The sequence below is a fragment of the Hippichthys cyanospilos genome, chromosome 9 (genome assembly GCF_059441005.1).
Source record: "Hippichthys cyanospilos isolate Australia breed blue-spotted pipefish chromosome 9, RoL_Hcya_1.0, whole genome shotgun sequence".
NCBI classification, from domain to species: domain Eukaryota; kingdom Metazoa; phylum Chordata; class Actinopteri; order Syngnathiformes; family Syngnathidae; genus Hippichthys; species Hippichthys cyanospilos.
The window spans coordinates 5,152,613-5,179,447 of NC_142377.1; the positions used below are offsets into that span (position 1 = coordinate 5,152,613).

The 26,835-nt window shown below is 38.8% G+C and overlaps 1 protein-coding gene across 2 annotated transcripts; it reads right to left on the minus strand.

Annotated features, from left to right (window-relative positions):
- Positions 1-287: 287 nt before the first annotated feature.
- ngfb (nerve growth factor b (beta polypeptide)) lies at positions 288-26,077 on the minus strand. 2 transcript variants are annotated; one of them, XM_088422956.1, is made up of 3 exons: positions 25,936-26,077; positions 7,731-7,861; positions 288-2,861 (listed from the first exon to the last, which is right to left on the minus strand). In XM_088422956.1, exon 3 carries the CDS (start codon positions 2,848-2,850, stop codon positions 2,248-2,250), a length of 603 nt encoding a protein of 200 aa, XP_088279082.1. In that variant the 5' UTR covers positions 2,851-2,861; positions 7,731-7,861; positions 25,936-26,077; the 3' UTR covers positions 288-2,247. The 2 variants fall into 2 exon arrangements, 1 of the variants encoding a protein (XP_088279082.1); XR_015866570.1 differs by lacking the exon at positions 288-2,861 and having other exon boundaries at positions 7,815-7,864; positions 25,936-26,070.
- Positions 26,078-26,835: the final 758 nt, after the last annotated feature.

A 26,835-nucleotide genomic window follows, 5' to 3' on the forward strand; every position in this document is an offset into this window, starting at 1 on the left:
GGCCATGTAAAAAAGAACATTTGCAGTATGATTGTGTTGCTGTCTTGAGGGCTGTCTGCTTAGCTGCCTCTGTGACAAGTTTAAACCTGCTGTTTCGCAGAAAGTCGTGTTGTCTTTAGCTGCATTTTATTCACTACTCAACATCATTGTACTATTCTGAAACATTTTAAGATCAATCTACCATTTGACAGCAGATTGAATAACATTTGAAATACAATTGCATCATCACAGTCTTTTCACATAGCGACAGTATGTGGATTTCTTTGTGGAGTTGTTTCCCACTTGTTTTTGCTGTAAAAATCAAATTGTCACTCATCAGTGTGAATTGGTGTAAAATTTTTATATGTCAGGTAGGAACTAAGTTTAGCCACGGTCGTTAGTGGAAGTTCCAGAGAGTCTTCGCCATATGTGCAGTCCCTTCCAAAAGTCCTGAGATGGCAATCAATATCCTTGTTTTTGTTGTTTATTAATATCGTTTGGGTTACAGGATCAAATGATGAATGTGAGAAATTTTTCAGAATTTCAGCTTTTATTTCATGGTATTTACATCTAAATGTGTTAAACAACTCAGAACAGAACACCTTTTGTTTGAACTCACCCAGTTTTGAATTGAGCAAAAGTATTGCCTCTTCTTGTGACTGATGAGTGTTTTTAAGTTCTACAGGTGTTGCCTTAGCTTTGGGGTTCAACATGTGAAAACTTTATTTGTTGTTGAGCAGTCATGAAGAAAAGAGTACTACTGTCTATGGGAGAAAATGAAACAATTTGAAGATGAAAGGAAGGAAAAAATGATCGGACATAATGCAGAAATATTTGGCCAAACTAATACAAAATGAAAAAAAAAAGAACTACTGATGCACTGAGCAAAAGACACCAAACAGGTCAGCCAAGGGTAATAACAGCAGTTGGTGACTGACACATCATGACAGCTCTGAAGCACCTAAAGACAACAGTCAGTCAGAGCGGGGTGAAGGTATCACAATTTACTGTTCGAAGAAGACTTCAAGAGAAGAAATATATGAGCCCCACCACAAGATGCAACCTACACATTGGTAAAATCAATTGGTGGTCCAGATTAGATTTTGCCAAGAGGCACAGAGATGAGGCGCACAATTTTGGCACAAAGTTACCACGACTAATGAGATGAAGATTAAACTCTACCAAAGTCATGTAAAAGTCCAAATATTGAGAAAGATAGGATCTGCTTATGATCCAAAACACTCGAGCACATCTGTAAAAAATGCTGAAGGTAAGGTCATGACTCATCTTTGTGGAGGATGAAGCTAACGAGAGTTGCAGCAGAAATAATTCTGAAGTCCACAAACCATTTTATTTCACAAGTTACTGAAAAATGTACCCACACTAAATGGGAGAAGCCTCATCATACAATGAGACAATGACGCAAAACGGCCATCACAACAGAAAACCTGGGAGAACACAGACTGGCCAAGTCAATCACCAAACTTTAATTCATTAGAGCATGCACTTTACCTCCTAAAGAATAGAATGAAAGGTCCCACGCCAAAAGGCTCCAGTAAAGGCCTGGAATAGCATTTCAAATGAATGATGAACCTGTCTGGTGTCAACGCATCGCCAGTTTAATGCAGTTATTGCAAGTATGCCACCAAATATCAAAACTAATTCACTTTTGGTTATTTAATAATGTCTGTTCGAAAACTTGTTCTCACTTGATAAGTGGGTAGCAACAAACAAAAGATGCTCTGTTGTGAGTTGTTAAACACATTTAGATGTCAATATAATGAAATAACAGCTTGAATTTTTAACTTTTGTCACATTCATCTTTTGACCTGAAACCCAAACATCTAAAAGGCAACAGAAACAAAGGAAATGGCTTTGCCATTCCAAAACTTCTGAAATGGACGAGATGTGTGGGATTTTTCTGATGTAATTAGACCATCTGGGATTTTTTTATTTTTTACTGTTGTAAAATGAGTTTAAAATGACGCTGAAGGGATTTGGGCTTTGTAGTATCCAATACATTTATGCCAAGAAATGGATGTAGAGAGTTGAGACATACCCTACACGCTTACATTTCAACCAAATTTGTGCTTTGCCGCCATGTTAAGGCATCTGCTGGCAGTTTTTCAGATTTATTTTATTTATTTTTTCTTCATAAATTATATTGTGCTTGGTCCAGGCCTGCCAATATATGCTGTTAATGCAGTCCCCATACTTTGGCATAATACTAATAATTTACTCTGTGCAGAAGTCTTTGTTTTTTCCTTGTCATTGCCGCCACGACTTGCGGCTAAGCACGCACACGCAGGCCACGTTGATGCGTATGAGCCTCCACGCCACCAAGTTCTTAAAAGACGTCAACGCCCGCACAAACGTGTGCGAATTGGTACAATGGGAGTTCCAATGTCGGGCGTCGATGCCCAGGCAGCCCGAGTTTCCCGCATGCGAGCTGTGACACGTGGTCTCAAAGAAGTACTGCTTCTTGTTGACGTTGTTGATTTTGACGTCCGGCAGCACCGTCACCTCGTTACCCGAAATGTCCGTGGCCTTGGTCTTGTTGCCCACCCACACGCTGACGCTCTCGCACACAGAGTACACGCCTCGGTGCTGAGGCTGGCTCGCTCGCCGCCGGCTCCTCCGCCCATTATGGGACCCGGTTGGCTCGGCGTCGGGCGGCCGGGCGCTGAACAGCACCCTGGGGGAGAGCCTGCGGCGCCTGCTGAAGAGTTTGGGGTCCACTCGAGGTGCGGTGGCGGCATCGCCTGAGTCCCGCCGCGGTGAGTTGGAGGCGCTGGCGCTTGAGTCTTCTCCGACAGAGGCCACAGCCTGGGCACTGAAGAAAAGCAACAGGACCAGCATAGACGACCTCATGGGCAAACCGCCTGTTGGAGGCAAGTTATGCATTCTCAGTCAAATACACAATAAAACAGTGGTGAGCCGTGGCTACTTCTGTCAGTGCAGAGAGTTGCCATGGCATCAGACGAGTCTCTACCTCGGAAATTATCGGAAATTACACCGGTATTATTCAGGTCTAATATTCAATAGAATTTCATAAACATTGAAATATACCGCGGAACACAACAAAGACAGTCAAAAACTAGAAAAAGATATCAAACTATTGTGTTTGTGCCTGCAAAGAGATGACTGCAATATTGAAGGAGCTACAGAAATTACATGCATGTACTGGCTGTACACGTGAAGACAATTTCCGGCACTTCCGGCATCTTTCAAACGTGGGAGAATATGTTATGGAAACTAACCCTAACCCCTAATCTTTGTTCATCACCATATAAGCACCATACACTCAGTGAAGTAAAGTGGCTCATGGTTTGGGGTGATATCTCTAACTGGGTTGTCACGCAAAGTGGAGGTAAATTATGATCATTTCCAAATCAGTCAGTATTAGCACAAATTAACCTCGCTTCTGCTCGAAAAAAAAGAGGCTACGGACGTTACAATAGCTGAATTTTATATTTGTGATTGATCATGTGATTGGCTCCCAGCGCCACCATAGGAGTAGATTACAACTCTTGCCCTGCCCTCCTGCCCAGTTGTTATCTGGCCGCAACTCTCGTGGTCGCGCTGGGAGCTGTGCTTCCGCAAAATCACACAAAAGAGAGAATGAATGGAGCAGTTACAGAGCATTATACATCTCTTTCCGAGCTTTCTTTTGTAATAAATTTGAATTTCAAGGGTAAACTCTGACTGTTATCATCTTTGGTCAGCTACAGGCTTCAATTTAATAAGGGATGGGGGGGGTCCAATCCCCATTAACCGTGAAAAACGTGGGATACCTGTACTGCTATTACCCTCCCATGCTCAGTCCTAACGTGGACTCTAACAGCCTGTTAATACTCGATCTCGTTCAGCCGAAAATAAAGGCACTTTTGTTTAAAACTAAACCACTGCTTATGTTTTTCTACATCTGGAGAGTCGTTGCATTACACACGTTACATACGTTTTGGCAACAATTCTTCACAACTTTTAAAAGCAGTATGCTTGTGGCTGTGAGTGACAGAGCTATGCGGAGACATATGGGGGAGGGGAGTGGGGTGTGAGCGTATGCATGAGGGAATGAGCGTGTGACAGCACAGGCTGAGCCTGGCTCTATAAAGCCCCTTCCCCACCGACGTTATCTGCCGTACTATACTCTAATTTATTTGACAAAAATCACAGTTACTGCGGGAGTGGCGTGGGGGTGGGGACACTATATCCTTTGGTGTAGAGTGGAGTAGAGTAGCACAGGGTAGAGCAGTGCAGGGTATAAAGTGTCAATGGAGACAGGGCTTGAGAAAAATTAAAATGAATTGTGGGGAATAGGTGGGGGGAATGAGCAAGGGTGTAATGCAAGGGTAATGCTGTAGGTACAAGATGCCCTGTGTGTTGTAAAATACAGTAAAAATACATTTGCGTCAAAAGAGAGAGACATGCCTGTTTGGCCTCTGCATTACAGTTAAGAGATACTGGGCTTATGAAAGGTAGTCAAGGTTTAATTGAACATGTACGTACAATGTCCGCTGGGGGATGGAAGGGCAAATTTTACCATGCGGTTATCGCGGGAATTTTCTGGTCATCATTAATCGCAAAAAACGAAGGAACACTGTGCAGTCATCTCGAGTACGCCACACACTAGGTTAGTGTGAACCAGTACCTCATTTTAACATATTTCCTTCATTTTCACACACAACTATTTTCAATGTGGAAAAACAACGCCACTGAGTTATTTTTCTACACTTTTTGATTTGTTGTCAAATGTCTTCACGCTCCAGCGGGACAGTAGCCTCTCACTCTCATAACAAGTCGGGGTTTGTGGAAGTTTGAGTGGTTCTCAGTTAAATATCCTCATTTTTACAACAAAGACAAACAATCTGAGGCACCGCGACCAATTGGGCCAAACAGAACAATCCTCCACAAGTCAAGTTCCCATAAAAGAAATGGCAGAAATGGCCAACTCACCACAGATACATATTGAAAAGATACTTTTTCCAACCATTTTGTGACACTAGACTAATTGAATGTGACTGGGGTATGCTTCATAAGTTGGACTAATCATCTGCGAAACCAACACTGCATAAATTTCATTCACATTAACATATTGTATTCAAAACCCTCCATGAAAGTGTCATTTATCATAAGTGTAATCTTTTCTGTGGTAACGGACTGCGGCTAGGAAGCAAGCAGGCGTGTCGACACCCGTGATGGTGCCGTCGGCGGCCTCCTCTGTCAGGTAGGTATATTTTGGCATGATTTGCCCCTGTGTGGAAGGGGTGGGCCTCGGGTTTCTCTGTTGTACGCATTCAAATGGTTGACACTTCTAATTAAACTTAACGTGACACGTGATGGCCCTCTCTATGAGCTCCAGGGTCATGCATGAGTGAGTGAAACCAAAGGAATGCAACATGTCAGTTTTGTACTTTTCCTTTCATACACAAGCAGAGCTTGTGTGCCATGTTGGTATTTATTTTGTCTGATGCAGAATGCAATTAAAACTCTGGCTTACAAAAGCACATTGTGCAACTCTTTCCCGCCATCACAGGTATAAACAGATAAACAGAAACATGTGGCTTTGCAGCTAAAAATGCCCGATTGCAGGGATGGTGAAAAGAAGTTGATCATGTTTGTATCTCTTTGCTAAATAGTTAAAAGGCAACGTGATATAAATTTGACTTTTTAAGGGATTGTGTGAAAACAGTTGGATCCAGGCCTAACAAACAACCAAGTAAAATTTTTGTTAGCTGCCTTTTTCTGAAATTGTTTCTGTAGAGTAGAGTTACTTAAAGCCAGGGGCGTCACTAAGTTTTATGACACTGAGGAGGGGGTTTAGCCTTCAGGATAATGTACATGATGCGAACGAACCCAGCGCATGAGCAAAACATTTTGCAGTTTTACTGTGAAAAAGCTGAAAATCGCCATAGTGTAATTTCAGCATGTTTTTTCACGTTACAAAAACAAAGTAAATATATATTCGTAGCTTTAAAGAAAAAAAAAAAGAATACATCCATCAATCCATTTTCTGAAGCCGCTTAGTCTATGCAAAACTGTATGAAAACAAGGGTCACTGTGTTGTCACAAAGTAAGCCAAGCCCAACATTTTTAGTTGACAAAATATAATGCAGAGTAAACTTTCCCATCTCGGACTTAATTTAATCAAAATCAAAAAGCTGCGATCGCCAGCTACTCTTAAGTAGAAGCATCAAAATGCCATATGTTTTTAATGGTGGCATCTCTGTTTATTATGCTGTCGTGACTTCGTGCATAGACCATAAGGACCTAAAATGGCATTTTGGCTCACAGCACAAAAACTGTTTGCTCCCAAATGTATTTGATATTGCAGGGATTAGATTTTCATACACATGTGCCAAAATGAGTACCACATGCCTTACATGAAGGATGAACCTTGATTCCTAGACACCCTGCATATGACTTTATTCTGTGAAAATCCTTTAGACTTTTATTAAGACATCCTGCTGTTAGGCAAGAGCTAATTAATTGTTAATCCCCATTTTAGCAAGAATGAAGAGTTACTTTCTCGGAAAAATGTCCATCCTTGAGGAGCTTTTTCTCTCTTTTTATGCTTCCAAGCAAATTAGCTTTAGTGTTGAGACCAACAATGCCTTTTAGCGCTTACTTGGGTTAATGAAAATGAAGCCACAGACGGCCATTTTACATTGCCATATGAAGTTGAGTCACAGAAGAATCATGGATAGATTTCCAGGAAATAAGAACGCCCTCTATTTGTTGTTGTAACCCTGACTGAAATGGATTGGAAAAAGGTGCATGGTAAGGGGTGTCCTGAAGAAAAGGGTAATGATACAACTGTGTGTTCATATTTAACTCTTTCAGTGTCACAGACGTGAATTCTCATCTTTTAAAATAGTAATAAAAATAACAAATAATACAATTCTTGTCAATTCGTGTCAGAGTAGCTGATATCCTTGACTCGTAATTATCCAATATAAAGCCAATTGAGCTCTGCAGTGTTGACTGTGACCACTGGATCACGGTGTTTTCATCCATACAAAACATATATTACATACTTGTAATTCGTGTGATACCACTTTTGTTCACATAGTCATAGCACACAATATTTTGTAGCCCTTGAAAGATGAGTGAAAATGCTAAATATACTAGGAACTCGAGAGGTTGAAATAGGTGTATATTACAAACTTCGATGTATATGTAAAATTACGAATTAGGTGTATATTTACATAAAATGATTTTATGATCAGATTACGTTGAACATTTGGTCGTTTATTTTGTTGTTTTTGTTTCGTTTTTAAATAAATAACACTGTAAAAATGCAACCAAATCACTTAGGAGGCCTGAGAGCTATTTAAGGGATATTTCAGCCCCGCTAAAATAGCACTAACACCACTGATTAAATCTCTTATCTTAATGAGGAACGTGTGGGAGAAGGTAGCGGTGTCGCTCTCATCAGGGTTCATTCGAGGTCATAACATCAATAATAGCATTTGTCAAAGGTTATTAAGACATCATCAAACAGTTTTGATGTTTTTTCTTTGGGAAGCAAAATTTGGACATGAAACTGAAGGATGACTTGGCAAATGTTTGAGACCTTGAACAAACCCCTGATGTGAACGTTCATTCCATACACTTGCAAAGAGGGACAGGGGCTTAAATACATTTTTATGTTTAGTGTGTGGCACATATACACAGCGCACTTTCTGAAGTGCAGCCACCACAGGTGAAAATGACAGTTGTTTTGGCTTCTTGATGTGCTTCGTTCATACCTTTAAAGAGTCCGCTTGGGAACGGAAGCGCCTCACCGTGGTACCTAGAGTACACAAATCAAGCTGCGTGCTGCACTCGGGGCTCCTGCCATGTGGCCCCCCTTTCAGCACACCTCACCTCCTCAGCTTGTCTGCTGAGACATAAGACAGAGCTTGTATTTAGTGTCCTCATAAACATACTATAAACACATTGCTAGCATCATCACTGGATGCTCACATAGCGAACATACCCAAGCCTCAAAAGCAGGTTAGGGCGAGCAAGGTTATTTGCTGGAGAAATTCTAATATTTGTCCCTGTGAAGATGTCTTAGTTTGTTCCCAGTGCTCAAACTAGTCTACTATAATGTTTTTGGCGCTCAGCGCCACTGCCTGAAGATCCATCACAATAAAGCAGACATATTTGCTATTGTTGTGTCATCATGTCAGGGGATCAGACAGAATGTTTTCATTCGCCTGTGACACGATACCCGCTGACAGACCACGACGGTTGTTTGTTACTATCATATGGTGTCTTGCCTTCAGTGAGTGCACAGCGAGACAAGCCGACGGGGGAATGTAAGCCAATGTGCTACCCCGAGTAAACGGGCCACAAATCTTTGTGACAGTGAAATATTCGCCAATGCGCAGTAAATATTCTGTGCCTTGTTGCAGTGCTGGGGTTAGGGTTAATCTTTGCCATCACTGTTGTATCAAGTTAATTGTTAGCAAAATAAAGAACATATACTGTACACTCACTGGCCATTTTCACTATCTAGCCACCCATCTAATTTCTAAGTACATGTCCTCATTAGACTCATGGGTGCTGGAAGCTTTCCCAGTAACTTTCGGCAAAGAGATGAAAAAAATCCTGGACTGTTTACCAGTCAATCACAGGGCCTAAGTTAGATTCTAAAATGAAAATGTATATTTTTGGAATGCAGGATTTTTCTAAAGAGTAGTTGCTTGTGACTCCCTGTTTGTCCAGCCAGGAATAGGAAGTTGAATAGCACCCATAAGCTTTGGAAGTCAACCCAATCTCATGTTGGAAATTCATTAACATCATTAATTGTAAATTAAGTTGGTTGGTTGGTCAAACTTGGTTCTTTTAACGATGCATAATGCATAACAGCTTTTATTTCATGCTAAACTATCTTTTAAGCTAAGGAGATATAGCCCTTTGTGAGTATTCACTCCAAAACACAGTCCTGTTTAAAGTGTGCAGTTTTAAAATTGACACTCCGTTGAAAAAAAGAACCAAAATGTGCCCTTGCAAATTAAAAAAAAAAAAGAAAAGCCAAAGGAAGTCTTTATCGTAAGTTATTCAAGCTGAATTATAGTTTGTGGGGAATTTTGCGATATGTAAATCTTGTGTCATTTACTTGTGTTGGCCTCCTTTATGATGGCAAAAGGTTGCTCATAGAAAACAGACGTCTGATGCGAAACGTCTCCGTGGTTTCGTAAAAAGAAACAAAAATGTCCAGTCAGCAGTTACTTCTCAACTTGGTGGGTTACAAGAATTCATGAGACTGGGCCATGCACCAGCGTTAAGCTCGGTGGCCAATATCCTACTGAGAATTCAAATAAAAAAAATTGAATGTTTGAATATTCTGTATATAGTCTTACATGCCAATAATTTACCATTTATATGTTCAACTGGAAAAACAAATTACTGGTATTGACACACAGGTGATTAGGAAATAATAAATGCATTATATCATGTATTTCTCTGACAGCTGTATTTACTAGGTATTAGGTATTCATTCATATATATAATATATATATATATATATATATATATATATATATATATATATATATATATATATATATATATATATATATATATATATATATATATACACACACTCACACACACACGCACATGCACTCACACACTGTGGGCCCCCAGTTTACGAAATTAATACGTTCCACGGTTGGGATTGGAACGTGAATTCGCCATATGGCGGCAATCCAAACCAATGTTAATGAGCTGATGCATATAAAACCCCAGGTAAAAACATAAAAATTGTATATACATATTAAAAATTGGTATCAAAATAGTATAGTAAGTGCTACTTATATATAATATACATGCATACAATTAAATAACTTTATAAATAAAAAAAAATATATAAGATTTATTTACCGTTGAGTGACACTTGTTATGCCCATATTCCCGAGTAAGGCTAGCTTAGCTTTCTTTGTTCTTATTGATTATCTCCACCCTAACTTCTTTCTTTAACATCACTGGCAATCTTGGGACTCATGGATAACCGATTCAAGTTTGAATGAAGCACTAAAATGCATAATGAATACGATATTGAAAGCACATACGATATCAAGTCTTTAGGTAGCCATCTTTGTGACCCCGTTTGCTGACAAATAACAGACGAGCATCTTCACGACCTCGTCACGCTGACCAATAGTAGACCAGTATCTCAGGGAGTACAGAATCTGACCAATAACAGACCAGCATTATAATGGCAACGCCAACAGAAAATAAGAGCAATTAACTAAAAACACCTCAAGAGAGAGGCAAAAGAACACAACCAACCCCACAAATCATGACAGTTGTTGATTTACGTAAAGCGGGATAAATGCCTTAAAGAGGGGACTAAAAAATTCAGTATTCCACATCGTAACGTGAAGAAAAACATACGCCAGGGACGCCATAACCTTATATATATATATATATATATATATATATATATATATATATATATACAGTGGGCCCCCGGGTTACGAACTTAATCCGTTCAGCGGCTACGCTCGTATCTCGAATTGCTCGTATAGCGGGCAATCCAAACCCATGTTAATTCGTGAGTGCGTGCAACGCGCGCAGAAGCCTTAGGTAAAATCATCACGCTGTATACATAAATTAATATTAAGTGACATAATCTACTGTACAGTTGCATTAAATAACAAATACAAAGGATAAATGACTTTTACCTTTGGAAAGACGTGACTTGTGCTGAGATAAGCAGAGATGAGCAGAGATGAATGCTCTAAGTCAATACGGTAAATCAGATATGCTATTGGTCTTACAGTGTCAAAGTAACTTTTTCAGTCAGGGTTTTCTCTACTTCCTTCCATCCCAACCAGCTGTGCCATCAAGCTAGATAAAGGCGTTCGGCCAATAGCATATCGGCACTTCTGTGATTGACGTGTGACACCGGCCAATAGCATCTCCGTGAGTGAGACCGGGTGACCTTAATCGACCAATAGCATATTGGCGTCTCCTTGACTGACTGATAATTATTTGCACTTTTTTTTTAAACGGTTGGAATGTATTGACATCTTATTGATTAAAACACATTTAAATCTGTGACGATTTTTTGTCCTGCAATCGGCACACTTAATTTCATGTCAACTGTTTTTCCCGACGTGAATTGAGCACGGTGGAAGCGGAGAGGTGGTTGTGTGTGTTGCATTTACTAGGCAGCACACTTATGGCTTGTTCGAGCGTCAGTTCACCTTTGGTTACAACTCACAAAATTGCAACAATGACGCTGTCCCAATGCATATCGGGAGATCGCCGACTAACCTGACATGCAATCTTGTCTAGCAACCATTATATGGCGCTGTATCATCACCCGTAATAGGGTGCAGAGATTAACCTCTTGAGTTAATACGGCAACGCATATAGGCTATTGGTCTTACAGTGTTACAGTAACTCTTTCAGTCATGGTGCAAATCACGGAGATACTAAAACATCATCCTCTTATTTCTTCCTTTACCGCTGCTAGTAATTTTAGAAGCTATGTCTAACAGAGAAAGTTTGCAAAGTCTTCAAAACATTCCGTTTTTCACTCATTTTGTCTACTTCCTTCCATCCTGTCCCATCAAGCTAGATAAAGGCGTTCGGCCAATAGCATATCGGCATTTCTGTGATTGACGTGTGACGCCGGCCAATAGCATCTCCGTGAGTGAGACCGGGTGACCTTAATCGACCAATAGCATATTGGCGTCTCCTTGACTGACTGATAATTATTCGCACTTTTTTTTAAACGGTTGGAATGTATTGACAATTAATTAAAAAAAAAACACACATTTAAACCAATGACAATTCTTTGTCCTGCAATCGGCACATTTAATTTCATGTCAGCTGTTTTTCCCTTTAGCTGTACAAACACTACACTTAAATGGTAATATATTTAGACACCGTGAGTGAGACAGTCAGTGTGAGATTGTAAGAGCAATAGCGTTCACGTTACCGCCATAAGTATCTATTAATGATTGTAGATGACGCAACTGCTGAATATATTGACGCAGTTAGGCGAGAACAATTCTACATACTCAATGGCTGGTTTGACGGAATGCTCGCAAGACGAGAGGTTTGCTCGTAAGCGGAGGACAAAATTCTCCCTGATCCACGCTCGTAAGGCGGAATGTTCGCAAATCAGGATGCTCGTAAGCAGGGGGCTGACTGTATATATATATATATATATATATATATATATATATATATATATATATATATATATATATATATATATATACACACACACACACACATTCGTCTACAAGCCATCAGCCATCATCTATTCATGGCTTTCCCTCAGCCATCATTCTTAAATACATCAATTTCTGCCCATCAATCCATCCTATCATTCCAACCCCCAAGCTATCTGGAATATATTTATTTATGAAAGACAAGCCTGTCTTGTTAAATGCTTTCAGTAGGTATTCACTATTTGCAATGCACAGAAAGAGTGAGATGTATGAAAACATCTCTTTATGCATTCATGCCAGTGCCATAGTCATGCAGCAGTAGTACAAGGGCTGTAAATATCAAGTGGAAAACACGTCGGCATATTTTCAGTAGCTCCCATCTTCTGTAGTGGATGCAAATCCCTTAGTTAATGTCAAACCGTCTGTGGTGATGTCATCTCAAGAGACAACTTGAATAACAGTGTGAAGACAGTCGTGAGTAAGTCAGGCTCATTTTGTTGCTATGACAACTGTGTTGTCTTTTCCTTCCCCAGGCAATTGTTTTTTTCATGAGCCAACGTAGGGACTTTAAACCTCCACCTAGGAGTTATTTGTTTTTTCTTCACAAAGGCTTGCGTCCTTGTTCAAAACTTAATGTCTCCAGTTTTTGTTAAGTCAGTATATGTGTTGTTCCAATAATTTATGATGGTAATCTATGAACTTGGATGTCTGACAAATCTTATATTCTAGCATAATATTCAAGGAAAATCTACTGTATCTTGGCACGGAGGAGAAATTGAAAAAGAAAAAGGGAAAATCATCTGCCAAAGCCACCAGTACGCTCACATTCAGAGATCAGAACAAAACCCTTAAATTGCACCGCAAACTGCAGCTTTGGTCAAAGTTGAGGTTCATACATATTTTGGGAAAATTTGTTTTCGAACATTAAGAATTTGATTATGTGGGAATCACATTTTTTGCACCAGCACAGCGGAGTATGAGTCATGTGAGGTTAGGTGTTTTTATTTCAAAATAATAAAAAAAATTAAATAAAGAAAGGTGATTGGCTCTGATTTTAACTGGGCATGTACTGTACAATCATTCTTTTCACACGTATGTGTGTGTCTGTGAAAACATTTCTGCATACATTCATGCTAGTCCTGTTGTAGCACCATTAAAAGGAGCCAATCACAGGGAAGAATAAAAATAATAAAAGAATACTACCAGTACTTTTTTTTTTTTTCATAAATCTTTGCCACCATGCTGGACCTACACGAGAAGGTCTAGATAAAAAGCATTACAAATTAGCCTTCCTAATTTTCCTCATACTTATTTTCTTTATTTATTCATTACTTATGTGTTGTCATGTGAGAAGAAATATTTGGATCTGGGAGTTGACAGGACATGGAAGTGGAGAATCACAAAGTCTCATAACACAAAAATCCAACGTAAGCACTACAAACATCAAAACTTGAAAACGACTACAAAACTGGACTCTGAAAACTACAAGATTTGGAAGAAACTCAGGACACAGATTGCCATAAAAAGCCTGAGCGCTTGACTTGACTGCATAAGAAAATGATAAAAAGTGACAATTACAAATACTTAACACAGTTTAAAACAAAAGCCAGAAAAGTGACTCTAATGTTTATGTTTACATTTGCATGCTAGATCATTTCTTGCAATCTGCTCAATAAAAAGAAAACATTTTGGAGATAAAAATAAGACTGCTGATCTGACAGTTATGCAGGAAAACTGTCATTAAACTTCCACAAGGTTGGAAAACACAAAAAGAGGCAACAAAAGAAGCTAGGCGCTCTCTTAAAGCACATTAACAGACAGTCAAGTGGAAAGAAGTGGGGAAGAAAATGGTTTACAAGTCTGGTGAATGATTGAAAGCTAGAGGGGGTGATCAGGGAAAGGGCCACTCAAATGTATAGGGGAACTTCATCAGGAGTGGACTGATACTGGAATTGTTGCTTCCATCCAGAGAAACAACACACTGGCAGATGCTGAACACGGGCGCTCAAGAGTAAGCAGCGCCAGAGAGAAAAGAAGGACTGGTCACATTCTGAAGTCGTCAAAAGTCCTCTATTCTTATAATGGCAATGTTCACATCTCATTTGGCAACAAAGGTCCCAGACGAAAAAGAAAGACTAGAGAAGAGCACAGTAGATGCATGGAGTACAGTGTTACATTTTCCCAGTCTGTGATGACTTGAGGCTCTATGTTAGCTGCTGGTGTTGGTCTCCTGTGCTTTACCAAGTCAAACATAACCATACTCATCTACCAGGACATTTTAGGGCACTTCATGCTCGCTTCGGTGGAAAAAGCCTGATGAAGATGTAGATGTCATCTTCCAGCAGGATTTAGCACCTGCTCACAGTTAAGTACAACGTCCTGATTCAATCACTTTCGGATTAACATGCTCGATTGGCCCGCAAACTCACCTGACCTGAACCCCATAGAAAATCTGTGGGGCACTGTCCTGAGAAAACTGCACAGGAAGAGGTCAAAAGATAAAGAAGACCTAAAGGCCACAATTGAAGCATGTCCATCTTCCGTAATCTCTGTGATATGCCTCAACCTGGTAGAATCCATGCCACATTCGATGAAGGTAGTTACAGTATTTGGTTAAAGCTGTCCCAATCAAGTACTAAATAAAGATGCAAGGGTTTGGGTTTTGATGCCTCACATTTTTGTATTCAATATCCTTTTTTTTGTCCGAACCCTAACCCCTAACCCTAACCATAACCCTAAACCTAACCCATTTCTAGTCGGCTATAAAGCCACCCCAAGCCCCCTTCCCATGTTTGGTGGGAGTCAGCAGAGGAACGATGATCAATCAGCACTATCATTTATCTTCACACATTTTTACTTATGCCCACTTCCACCTCTGAAAATATCACGATGAGCCTCTCCATGGCTCACCTTTTTGGACCATAAGGAAATAAGCAGTTTACATGCGATTTCTTTTGTGTCAGATTTTCTTTCTTTGAGAAGTCCCAAAGTTATGGACACAATACAGAGAAGCTTTACATAGGCTGAGCATGATTTGTTATCCCGTATACCAACACATACTGTACCTTTGGTATTTGAGGTAATCATAGTGAAACAGAGCAACATTATTTTGTATAATTTTATAAATATCTGGCGTTGCCATTTTTGTGTTTTTTCTTATATTTGTCAAAACAATCCATTCATTTTCTTAATTTTCTTCTTCCTTATCCTAATGAGGCTCACTGGCTTGCTTTAGCCTATAGCGGTCGTCTACTGGCAGTAGGCAAGGGACACCAATTGCAGGACATAGAGGGACAAACAACCATTCACACATCCAATCACACTCTACGGTATATTGTGTAAGATTTAGACCGTTTTTCACCACAGACAGCATGGAGGTGCTGCATTTACCATTGTCAGTTGCTAGAACAAACATGGCCGCCTCCGGAGAAGTGTCACCCCCTATGTAAGATCATTTCATGATAACTAGACCTACGATTATATTTAAAAAAAACTGTTGGCCATGAAGAACACATTAATTTGCAATGTTTTCAAATGTACAATCATTTAATTTCTTCCTGAAAAAGCTCTAAATCTTACACACTGTACCTTTAGGGTAAATAAAAAAAAAAAAAAAATGGACAGAACCCAGGCGGGCTCAAGGAGACCATGCAAACTCCACACAGGAAAGCCTGAGCGAACTGGAGTTGAACTCGAGACTCTTTACTGTGAGGCGGATGTGCTAAAAACTCTGCCACTGAGCCGCCTGTCAAAACAATCTCCCTGGTTAATTTCAATGCATTGCACCATGTTATTATATCGTAGACTGGGCAGTCTCTTGCACCCGCCACTTGCAAGTGAGTCATTTGCAGAGGCTAATTGCAGCTTACCAATGGAGTTAAAAAATATCTTTAAATTGATAAATGCCTGAAAACAATAGCCGCCACTATTCATATGCACATTCATGTTCAACCACTTCAACCTATAAAAATCCAAAAATGATCGATAAAATAACAGAATAACAAAGCAACCTGGGAACAATGGTACAATGCTTGCCTCGTTTCCTTCATGGAATTGACAGGATTGGATATAAAATAAATAAATAAATGCAGACCATGTTTTGCCCATAAAAATGGCCGACATTCAGATGTGCTGAATGAACGTATTAAAACACTACTGAGTTTTTCAGTCCTATGTTGTTGATTTCGGCCCCCATTAACCGTGAAAAAAAATAAAATAAAATATCCGATCTAAACTTCAAAATAATTTTCCCCATGTCCCTTCCTTCTAAATGTTGGTCTGGTCCTCTGCAGCATGGACAACTAGATCCCAACTTTCTATTCAAATATTCAAACTTAGTGGCAGCTGTGATGGCGAGAAGATCTGTAGGTAACATTTGGACAAGCGTGGCAAACATTTGTTTTTATCCTCCGCCGTGTAACACAATACACTCACTGCACAACTGTGAGCGTGATTTACAATCTGCAACGTTTTCGTAAGAAGACTCGGCACTTCCTGTTCAACGCACACACGCACACATCGGAGTAAGAAAATCTATGAAAATACATGCTGTCAGGGATAAGTAAAACCAGCTCTAGAAGGAATGTTCCATTATCCCACAACAGCTTTTTTGTTGTTGTTTTTAAATACCGGTTGACATGAAATATAATGAATTTCAATGACAAACATGTGAGGCAAATTCTGACTCTGTTACTAAAGGCAACACATCAGATTCCCCAAATAGAGGAATGGCGATTTCGTCTTTCAACGTTTTCATCATTAATGGAATGCTAGTCAGGCTGTCACCTGAGCTGAACTTCACATCAACATGCTTGGGAATCCAAACCTATCCCTTCCAATGCTTCCTTGATTGCGGTGGACGGCTACTTCTTCTGCCAGAAAAAATAGCAACGCTTGGACCATGAAGTTATAATTTCAGCCGCCTCAAAAGGAATTAATTCGCCTTTTACGTCATTCTTTCCACACTTGGCCATCTTTGCAGAGAGTCCGTCACCTTGTCTACCACGCTAACCACTCTGAGTGTCATCGTGCTGCAAACACAATAAATCAGAACATGTTTAAGTTGAAGCCAGTGTGGGGTAGAACAAGTGTAGAGCAGATCTTTGTTTTATAGCTCTGCATGTCCCTCAGTGGGATTTGTGAGGATTGCCAGGGCAAATAGTTTGTGCTTGCATGTTGCGTTTTAGTGCTTTTGATGGACTCTAAACAATAGCAGGCGGTAGCTATTCTTGGAAAGAGAATGCCGCACAAGTTGTTTGTAAATCTGTCAAGGTAGATGCACTTTATCATTGCATTAAATGTTTTGGTGGTTTCTCCCAGTGGAGGTCTGTGTTAAGTATTTTTTTTCCTCAAAATTATTATTACAATTGCTTTTCTAGTAGTAAAACGGAACCCTTCAAAAACACAGAGGGGCACGACAAGGCATATGTTTCTTCTGGACAGGGACCCGTTGATGGACTCGGAAAAAATAATAAAGGATTACAGATGCAACATTGATAACGGATATCAATGTCATATAGTCCCCCCCCCCCCGACCCCCCCCAAAAAAACAACCAAAAAAAAAAACATAAAAACAAAACCATATTATGTAGGTTGCTCAATATCCCAAATCTTCTAAATTAGCTCAAAACTGATTCCCAATGACAACTCAGACAACTCTCTGTTTTATATGTATATATATATATATATATATATATATATATATATATATATATATATATATATATATATATATATATATATATATATATATATATATATATATATACTATAAACCACACCGGTATATAGGCTGCAACAGCAAAAATAAAAAAATAAAAACAAACAAAAAAACATGTTTTGCGGATAAACCGCACTGGACTATAAGCCGCAGGTCATAACATCAGATATTTATACAAAATGTATTTTTTTTTTAATTGTCTAGCAACTGCAACATCCCTTCTTTAACTTGAAGATTTAGATTGAACATGCCTGTATGTTTAGTCCCAACATTATTTTTATAGAAAATGGGTGGATCGATATTACATACATATCACCAAAAGAATTTTGCAGAGTTAAATAGCAGTTCAAACGTTAAATCACACTTCGATAGCATCTTGTCACATAAAGGTAAATAAATCCTTTCTATAATTTTTATTTCCAATGTTTTTAATTGTATACAGTACATGTATATTATATATATATACATATATATATATATATATATATATATATATATATATATATATATATATATATATATATATAATTAATAATTGGCACAAAAATCAATATATATATATATATATATATATATATATAATTAATAATTGGCACAAAAATCAATATATATATATATATATATATATATATAATTATATATATATATATAATTAATAATTGGCACAAAAATCAATATATATATATATATATATATATATATATATATATATATATATATATATATATATATATATATATATATATATTTTTTTTTTCTTTTGCTTCCATTTCTTACATTGCAACATGGGAGTTACGTCCTTATCCTCCAATAAGGAATAAAAGAAACTTTAAACATTGCTAGTCAATCTGGTGACTGGTGGTTGTTTTATTACTTGGCTAATTCTTAACGTTCTCTTGGTTGACAACTGAACAGCCGTACCATTTTCTAACTATTTTTGCTCAGTCCCATCAACTATTAGAGACAGAGGTAGGTCTCGTTCTGCTATGCTGATATTATAGACGTCTGCTAGTGATTAGATGCAGATAAGAATAAGAATAAAAACATGTAAATGGTAGGAATTGAATTAAATAAGACAAACAGAAATGTCAGTACATAAGGTACATCACATCACAAGCCACACTTTCAGTTTTTGAGAACATTTAAGTGTCTGGTCCGATAAATGCGTTATTACTTTGTACAGGTGTGACGTTTTGACTCGGGTGATTAATCAGCCTCTTTTTTATATCTGGTGGAACACAACATTTATAAATGTATCTTTCTCTGTACTGTAAATTGAATATATTCTTAACTGACAAGGTGAGGAAACCCTGTTTTAAATGATCAAGTTTGACGTAAGAGTTGTTGTCAGTAATGAGTCACTCGGTATAGTGTGTTTGTGTGTGAGTTTTGAGTGTGTGTGGTCTTGTTGTATCTCGGCAGCTCCTCCTTATTGCAGTTGTACTCTGTCTTCACTTGTGTTTGATTTGGATTCATTAATTGTCAAAAAAAAAAAAAAAAGTACATCGGTATGTAAGTGGGTGGTGGAATCCAGATGAAAGATTCCCAAAGCGGAGCACGGAGTTTTCAAGTTGCAGCCCTGTAAGTTCGTCTCACGCCGTTGCATACGCAGGTATTGCCATCGCGAGAAGAATGCCCGAGGCCTCGAGAGATGATGGGACATGCCTGTGTGGAAGCTTCAATGCTTGCCGTCGTTAACACACACAAAGGCTGGCTAATTCAGGTTGGATTCCAGCAAGGGAGGAGCTGACACAAACTGCTGTCTTTCGGGGATAATGGTTCTTTGTGAGGTCAGGGAAGCACAACAATATCATTATCATTTACAAGCAACTTCTTAAGAATAGTTTTTTACCATCACAACGGCAGTTAATCCAAAAGGTTCAAACTGTCATCAAAGTGTATGAAAATAACACTTTAGTAGAAGATGCACGCTATTTTTGTGTTTTTTCAAATCTGACAAGCTAGCGAGCGGGTCTCTGTGAAATTGTCTAAGAATGTCCTGGGGTTCCTTGCACAAATGCTTCATGTAAATGGGCATATCAACTAATTCAAGTCAAAAACACCATGATGCCACACTTCAGCACAGGTATCAACTCCTGTCCTAGAGGGCATGTATCCTGCGTGTTTTTCGATGAAACCCTCCTCTGATGCACCTGATTCAATGAATTAGGATAATTATCAAGTTCTGGAGAGCTTCCTGATGAGCTGATCTTTCAAATCAGGTGCGTCAAAAGAGGGATGCATCGAAAACATGTCGGTAAAGTACCCTCGATGGATGGATGGATGGAGACTATATATCAGCGGTCACACACTCCGGTCCTAGGAGGGGACCTATCCAGCATTTTTTCAGTGTAACCCTCCTCTGCTGCACCTGATTCAAACTATCATGATCGTTATCGTGCTCTTGCAGAGCTTCCTGATGAGCTCATCAAATGAATGAATCAGGTAAATCAGGTGAAAATGCTGGATAGATGCCCTCTAGGACTGGAGTTGATGACTACTGATATATATATATATATATATATATATATATATATATATATATATATATATATATATATATATATATATATATATATATATATATATATATATATGTGTGTGTGTGTGTGTGTGTGTGTAAAAAAAAAAATCTGATTATTTTATTTTTAGGCAAAATCGCCTACATAGAATAACCCTCGTACACAACATGTTGTTAAATGGTCACCGCCAGGGTGCTTATGATGCCTGCCCTTTTCATTTGCCCGGCGGCGACACCCAGTCCACCCCGAACATACTAGTAGAATGCGCTAGTACCAAAATGTGGATGCACATGTTTTGTAGACCCAGCGCATGGACGGCAGGCTACCAACACAGGGCACCTCAGTCTTCAGGTTCCTCTGTACTTGGCTATTAAAACAAAACATCAGCAGTTCAGTGTGTTTTTCTCTAAGTTTTGAGTCTTGTAAAAATGTTTTCATTTGGTTGCTAAGCTCTGCATTTTCCACAGGACATGAAACGAGTAAAATCTCTTGATCTTACACTGCTTAAAGTGCTTGTGAGAGTTTTGTGAGATGTAAAGATGTGAGGTGTATGCGGTGCCATCGGGAACTAAATTAATGTGCACATTTGTTAGCAATTTGTGTATGTTTTTGAAAATATGATTCAACAAGCTACGTCATTCAGTTCCAATCCATGGTTCTGTTCACAACTGTTGAAGCATAGGAGGGTTGTGCCAAACAATATTCAATCACTGTATTAACAGCAGACTGAAACAATTTGGACCTAATCCAGGTCCGTTCACACAGGAGGTGTTTGTACTGGTCACCTAAATGTACACGTAATGTACACTAAATGTACACAGTAAAATCAATTCTCTAAAATGACTTTAAACCCACACATGCCTACCCTCCAAAAAATCAGACAAACCAACTGCAAATCAACTTTCTGGGTTTTTCCACCCTTAAACGTCTTTAACGCCATTCCGCCTCTAGCCAACTTCGTGCTTAAAAGCATTAGCAATAATCCCAGAATCTAAACAATGGACTCGCACATGTCCGATGAGTAAAGGCCCATGTCACTTTGTCTTTTTTTCTTGCCAAGTGTTTGGAGAGACATCAGAAGCATCCTCCGAAGCAGCAATTTTACCTGTAGGCATATTCCACAATGTGTGGGCCAGAAGAGGTCGAGTACACAAGCTCAACATCAAGAATAAAGAATTTGACTGTTGGACTGCCATTGGAATGCTGTTAGCCTGTCTGTCTCTGCAAGAAGATATTATCCATTGCTCCTCAGGGATCAGCGGTCATCTCAAACCGTGCTGCATTCAGTTGGACATTGCTTGGCTATGAACATTAGGGAAACCAAAGAAATGTCTTTGAAAAGATTGCCTTTTTTCTCTCAGACTGTTAAGGGGATTTCTCAAACACAGGCTCGTTAAGACCGAGGCATTCTAATACCGTAATCTAGCCTCGACAGTCAAGACTGTGCTCACGTGCTGCCACATTTCAGTGATGCTGTGGTACTGCTATGCTACTGAAGTCACACAATGAGCTTTCTAAACTTTCATTCGGACTCATCAGCACTCGTTTAAGAATACCACTTTGAATCTGGGTAATTTTAATACTGCCCAAAATGCTTCAACAAAAAACCTCGACATGATATTGGACTCAACGTTCTCTTTTCAAATGCATGTTAAGAACACTATGAGATCTGTGTTCTTTCGCCTTCGAAATATCGTCAAGACTCGCACTATTCTGTCTCCTAGTGATGCTGAAACACAGCGGGACTCTCTCATCATATTATCCCGATACTCGCCAACCTGCATTGGCTTCCAGAACACTTGAGATGCGATTTTAAGGTGTTAATTACTTCTACGTTTTTACACTGCTTAGCTTCTTCCCAGCTCATCGACTTAGTATCGCCGTATGTTCCGTCGGACAACTTGAGTCACAAAATGCTGGTTTGTTAATGACGGGCACAAAAGATGTCCGCTGGATCCAAGGCTTTTCCAATTTGTGCGCCAAAGCTCTGCAATACCAGACCTATGGAAGGTCACATAGCCATCTCAGTAGAAATCTTCAAATCCTGGCTAAAAACATATTTCTAAACTTCGATATTACACAATGTGTTATTTTTCACCTGTTGAGCCTGGAAGGGGGCACCTCCCACCTGCGGTCCTTTCTCAAGGTTTCTTATTTTCCCCAGATGGGGGTTTTGAGTATTTCTCCTTCTCCTCTGAGAGCTTTGTTCAAGAGAATGCAGTTGCGTATTTGTAATGTTCTGTGTAGTCTTATGTGTGATTTCTTTTTCACCTGCGAAGCCCTTTGAGACTGTGGTGATTTAAGGCTACACAAATAAACTTGACTTGACATGACTGTTGTGTTGTTTTACCGTTTAAACCGGGAAATTCTGGAAAGATGAAGAACTTCTGGCTTGGAGAAATACTTAAAATGTGATTAAAGGGATATTTGAATTCACACGCCAGAAAAACTGTGGTGATTTATGACATTTTTTATGACAACATTCAACACATTTTGATGACGCCCTTTTTTATGGACCTGTCCTGCTTCTTTTTTTTTCTTCACCACATCTCAGGCTGTCAACATCAAAAGAATGCAACTAAGATTGTAATATTATTTCCTGTGTCATGATTTGTTTTTGCCTAGATTACTGTGTATTTTGGTTTGTTTCTTGTTATGGATATTTTTCTCAAATCTTTCATCTCCACCTGTGCTTGTCAAAAGGATCCCCAAGTAGCTTCCAATCAGCTTCTTAGTCCACTCTTGTCTTGTTTAGGCATTCCTCATTTTTTTCAACAGATGGCTTGTGTTTAATTTCCCGGTATCTTTCTGTTATTGTCACTGTCACATTACTGTGTGTGTGTGTGTGTGTGTGTGTGTGTGTGTGTGTTTGTTTCCTGATGTTTTGTATTTACTTTGCATTAGAGTCTTTTCAGAACTTTTTTGATGTATATATTTTTATTAAGAAAATAATAATGTCACTGGTACAGTGGATGCTAAAGTCCTTTTTATGCGAAATTGTGTTTTTATTTCTCAAATGTATGGAACATTTTCAGTCAAATTTAGAACCACAGACTTCAGTATTAGTATTAATATTAGTGTCAAAAATGAAGTCTGTGGTAGAACAAATACAATCACAAATACAAACAAATAAAAAAATACAAGCAAATAAAAATAAAAAAAAATAACTAGACACTTGATTGTTAAGAACAAATACAACAATTACATCACATACATTACCCTCTGCAGTGGCAGTGTAAAATATGTCTTATTTCACATTCATGTCCTCTTGAACCTAATTGTACTAGGCTGTGATAGCTTTCTGGGAAATCCACATTTTCAGGCATTTTAAAAAATCTATTTGGTACTTAGCTTAAAAGTGACAGGAAGATTAAAGAAAATACCTGTATGTTCAGAGTGCTATTTTCATCATTTTTATAGCTGACCTTTATTATTATTATTATTTTTTAAAGCACTTTTTCAGATTAGAATGACTTTTTTTATGTTAGCTATATAGTGACTTGCCAGAAAATCAAATGTTCTTCTTTTGCAAAATGACTGTTATGGGATGGTTTGAAAGTTGTTAGTAAATTAATGATTGTTTTAAATTAAGTAATTAAACTGAAAATTCAAATGAATATCATTTTCCTGATTTAAAAATTACAGTACATGAATTGAGTTTGCAAGTAAAAAACATGTTTTGAATCTTTTGATGCACCACAGCAAAACAAATACAAATGTATGACTGTGGAGAAAAACAAATATGTGCTGATATTGCAGACCTCTTCCTCTTTTACTAAACCAAACTCAAAGAATAAAATAAATGTGTCATTCAGAATGTAAACTATTATTTTTCTCCCCTCAAACACTTTCTGAATATTAGAATTTGTTTGCAAGAGGAGCAATCATAAACAGACCACCGATGACATCATAACACTGCCTCACAGTCATCTTTCTAAATTAGTAACCTGATCTAACTCTTTAAAAACACATACCTGTCTATGAATTTTGGCCTACTCCAACATTCAACACATTCGAACTGCTGAAAATGAAAAACATCACTTATCTATTGTTGTGGCATCGAAATAACGAAACATCTTCATACTGTATTTCAATGCAGTGTTTCGAAGTGAATTAAGACCATGAATTTCAAATAGAACCTTCTTTCACATCCATCAATTTATCTCTAACCATATAATTATAATAATATAATATAATTATTAAATGATCAAAATGTTCTTATACTAGATGAAACCCTGTTAAATTCTCACGAATGCCTCCACGTACCCCCAGTGGTGCACATATCTCTATTTGACCACTGGCTTAAAGTTATGGGTTATGATTTGTGTTTGACTTCTATCGATACCACTTGACACCGTTACTTGACTAGTGAATCGATGCAAAAGCATTTTCAAGAATACTCGACAGCTCGGCAGCCAACAAACTAAATAGAAAGACGTTAAGGGCTACTTGACCCCTCAACCAAGGTTTCATGACTTAAGCCGCCCCTCCAACGAAGTTTTCATGACTATAGTAACCCCCTCCACAGAGAAACAAAGCGAGGGCAACATGGATTCACTATCAAGCCTGAAAGACTTCCTGACACTCTCCATCCCATGGATAACAGTTCATTGATAGACAAAACACAACGAATGGTGATGGTTTACTAGCCTGTAGCGTTTTCTTGTTGAAATATCTTTCAATTTATGTTCTGTGACCACCATTCTCATATCCCACCCTGATTTGTTTTTCCATCACTCCTCAGTATTATAAACTGGCTTTTGTCTGGAAAAAAAAAGGAAAATAGTCTTTGTGGAACAATAACCGCTCGAACCATCTGCAGGAGTTCATGCTTTACTGCGCCCAGAGGAAGATGATGTATGCATGCAAACTATGAAACACTATGTACAGGTTGTCATGGGGACCCAAAAAGCCCTAGAAATGGATTTTGAGGAAATTCATCAACCCTATGAGCAATTCTTCTCCTTAGGAGACATCCAAATGGTAGCAAGTCTTCTCCGGTATAATCACCTGCTATTATGACAAGAATGCAATCATTCATTTGCTGTGCTCTGTGGCATAATTTGAGGAAATTGCCCTGCAGCTACCTCCTTGTTTCCACGCCAACATACCACACAAACTCAGGTACTCTGCAAGAATTTTTTTTGTACCTCCTGAGAAGAGGCGTGCAGCTCTGCTAGTGGCCACGTTGTAACCTGATGAGCCCCGCGGCTATGCTTCAACAGTCTCGCAGGGGATGGAGGTTCCCCTCTGGTGCGGATCTACAACACGCTCAGGCCTCAGAAAGTGTCTCCATAGCACAATAGTCATTAAATTTCCCCAGCAGGTTGTGTTTATCATCAAACACAAATGTAGGAAACAAAAAAAGAGTGTGCAAATGAAGCCTGAGAAAGTTGCCTCAGATGAAGAGCCATGCACATAAAAAGCTGACTAAACCTCCAGTCTTTTACCTGTAAAAAGTTTGCAGAAACTACTTTTGTTGAATTGCACTTTTCTATAATTCCAATGAGTTTAAAGTCAAATGGTGGTATACCTCTGCAAAAGCTTGACTTGTTGCTCCTCCAAAGGATTATAGAAATATACTCCAGCAAGCGTCCACAGGATGCTCGGGAGGAGACGAGCACATTCTTTGTCATTTGTCCCAAACGTTGCTCTCGGAACACTGCACTTGTTGGAAACTTGTTCTGATAGTGAGCAAGTACAGCGAGACACTGTGCGCTCCTTTTGCGTGCGTTGTGAGGTCCTAGTGCCCGCCCCTCAGAGGCCTGGGCCTCTTGTCTGCCTCTTTGGGTCGACGAAAAACTGCAGTACAAAAAATATTTTAAGACGATACTTTGAAACCATTAGAGTCATGTGGAGTATTTCCGCAATATTAAAGTGCCTTGGTAAACAACCGCACTCCTTAATTGCTCTATAAATGCCTATTGGAGCCTTGGGTGCATTTTCCATGCAAGTGAGAGTAAATAAACACAGAGCAGGCCCACTGTTGTGCAAAATCAGCACCCCCCCCTCCCTCCGCACACCCCAAAAAAACCCAAACAAACAAAAAAAAACTCCGCCATGGCAAAGTATTTTACACTGGTTTACAGAGGGCATCTTGGATTATCTTAATATGAATCGTTAGTAGAGCTGTTATACACCATAACACCATAAATACCAACTTCATGTGGACAAAATCGTTGATTCTTCTCTTTTAAAAAAAGAAAAACCCACAGTGGTTCCAGAAATAGCATGAATCAATTACACGACTTTACTGATAACATACCAGTTTATAAATTTCATCACTTAACAGCACAGTGATTACTTGCCTGTCTTTGAACATGCTGACTGGCCGATCACAAGTTCGAAAAAAAACTTTTGATGCTAAAGGGCATACCTTGGTTGCAAATCAAATCACCTGTTTAAAAAAAGAAAAAAACCCAATTGATTTCTT

Coding starts and splice junctions, on each gene's coding strand:
- ngfb (XM_088422956.1), bottom strand. CDS start 2,850: ATGAGGTCGTCTATGCTGGTCCTGTTGCTTTTCTTCAGTGCCCAGGCT.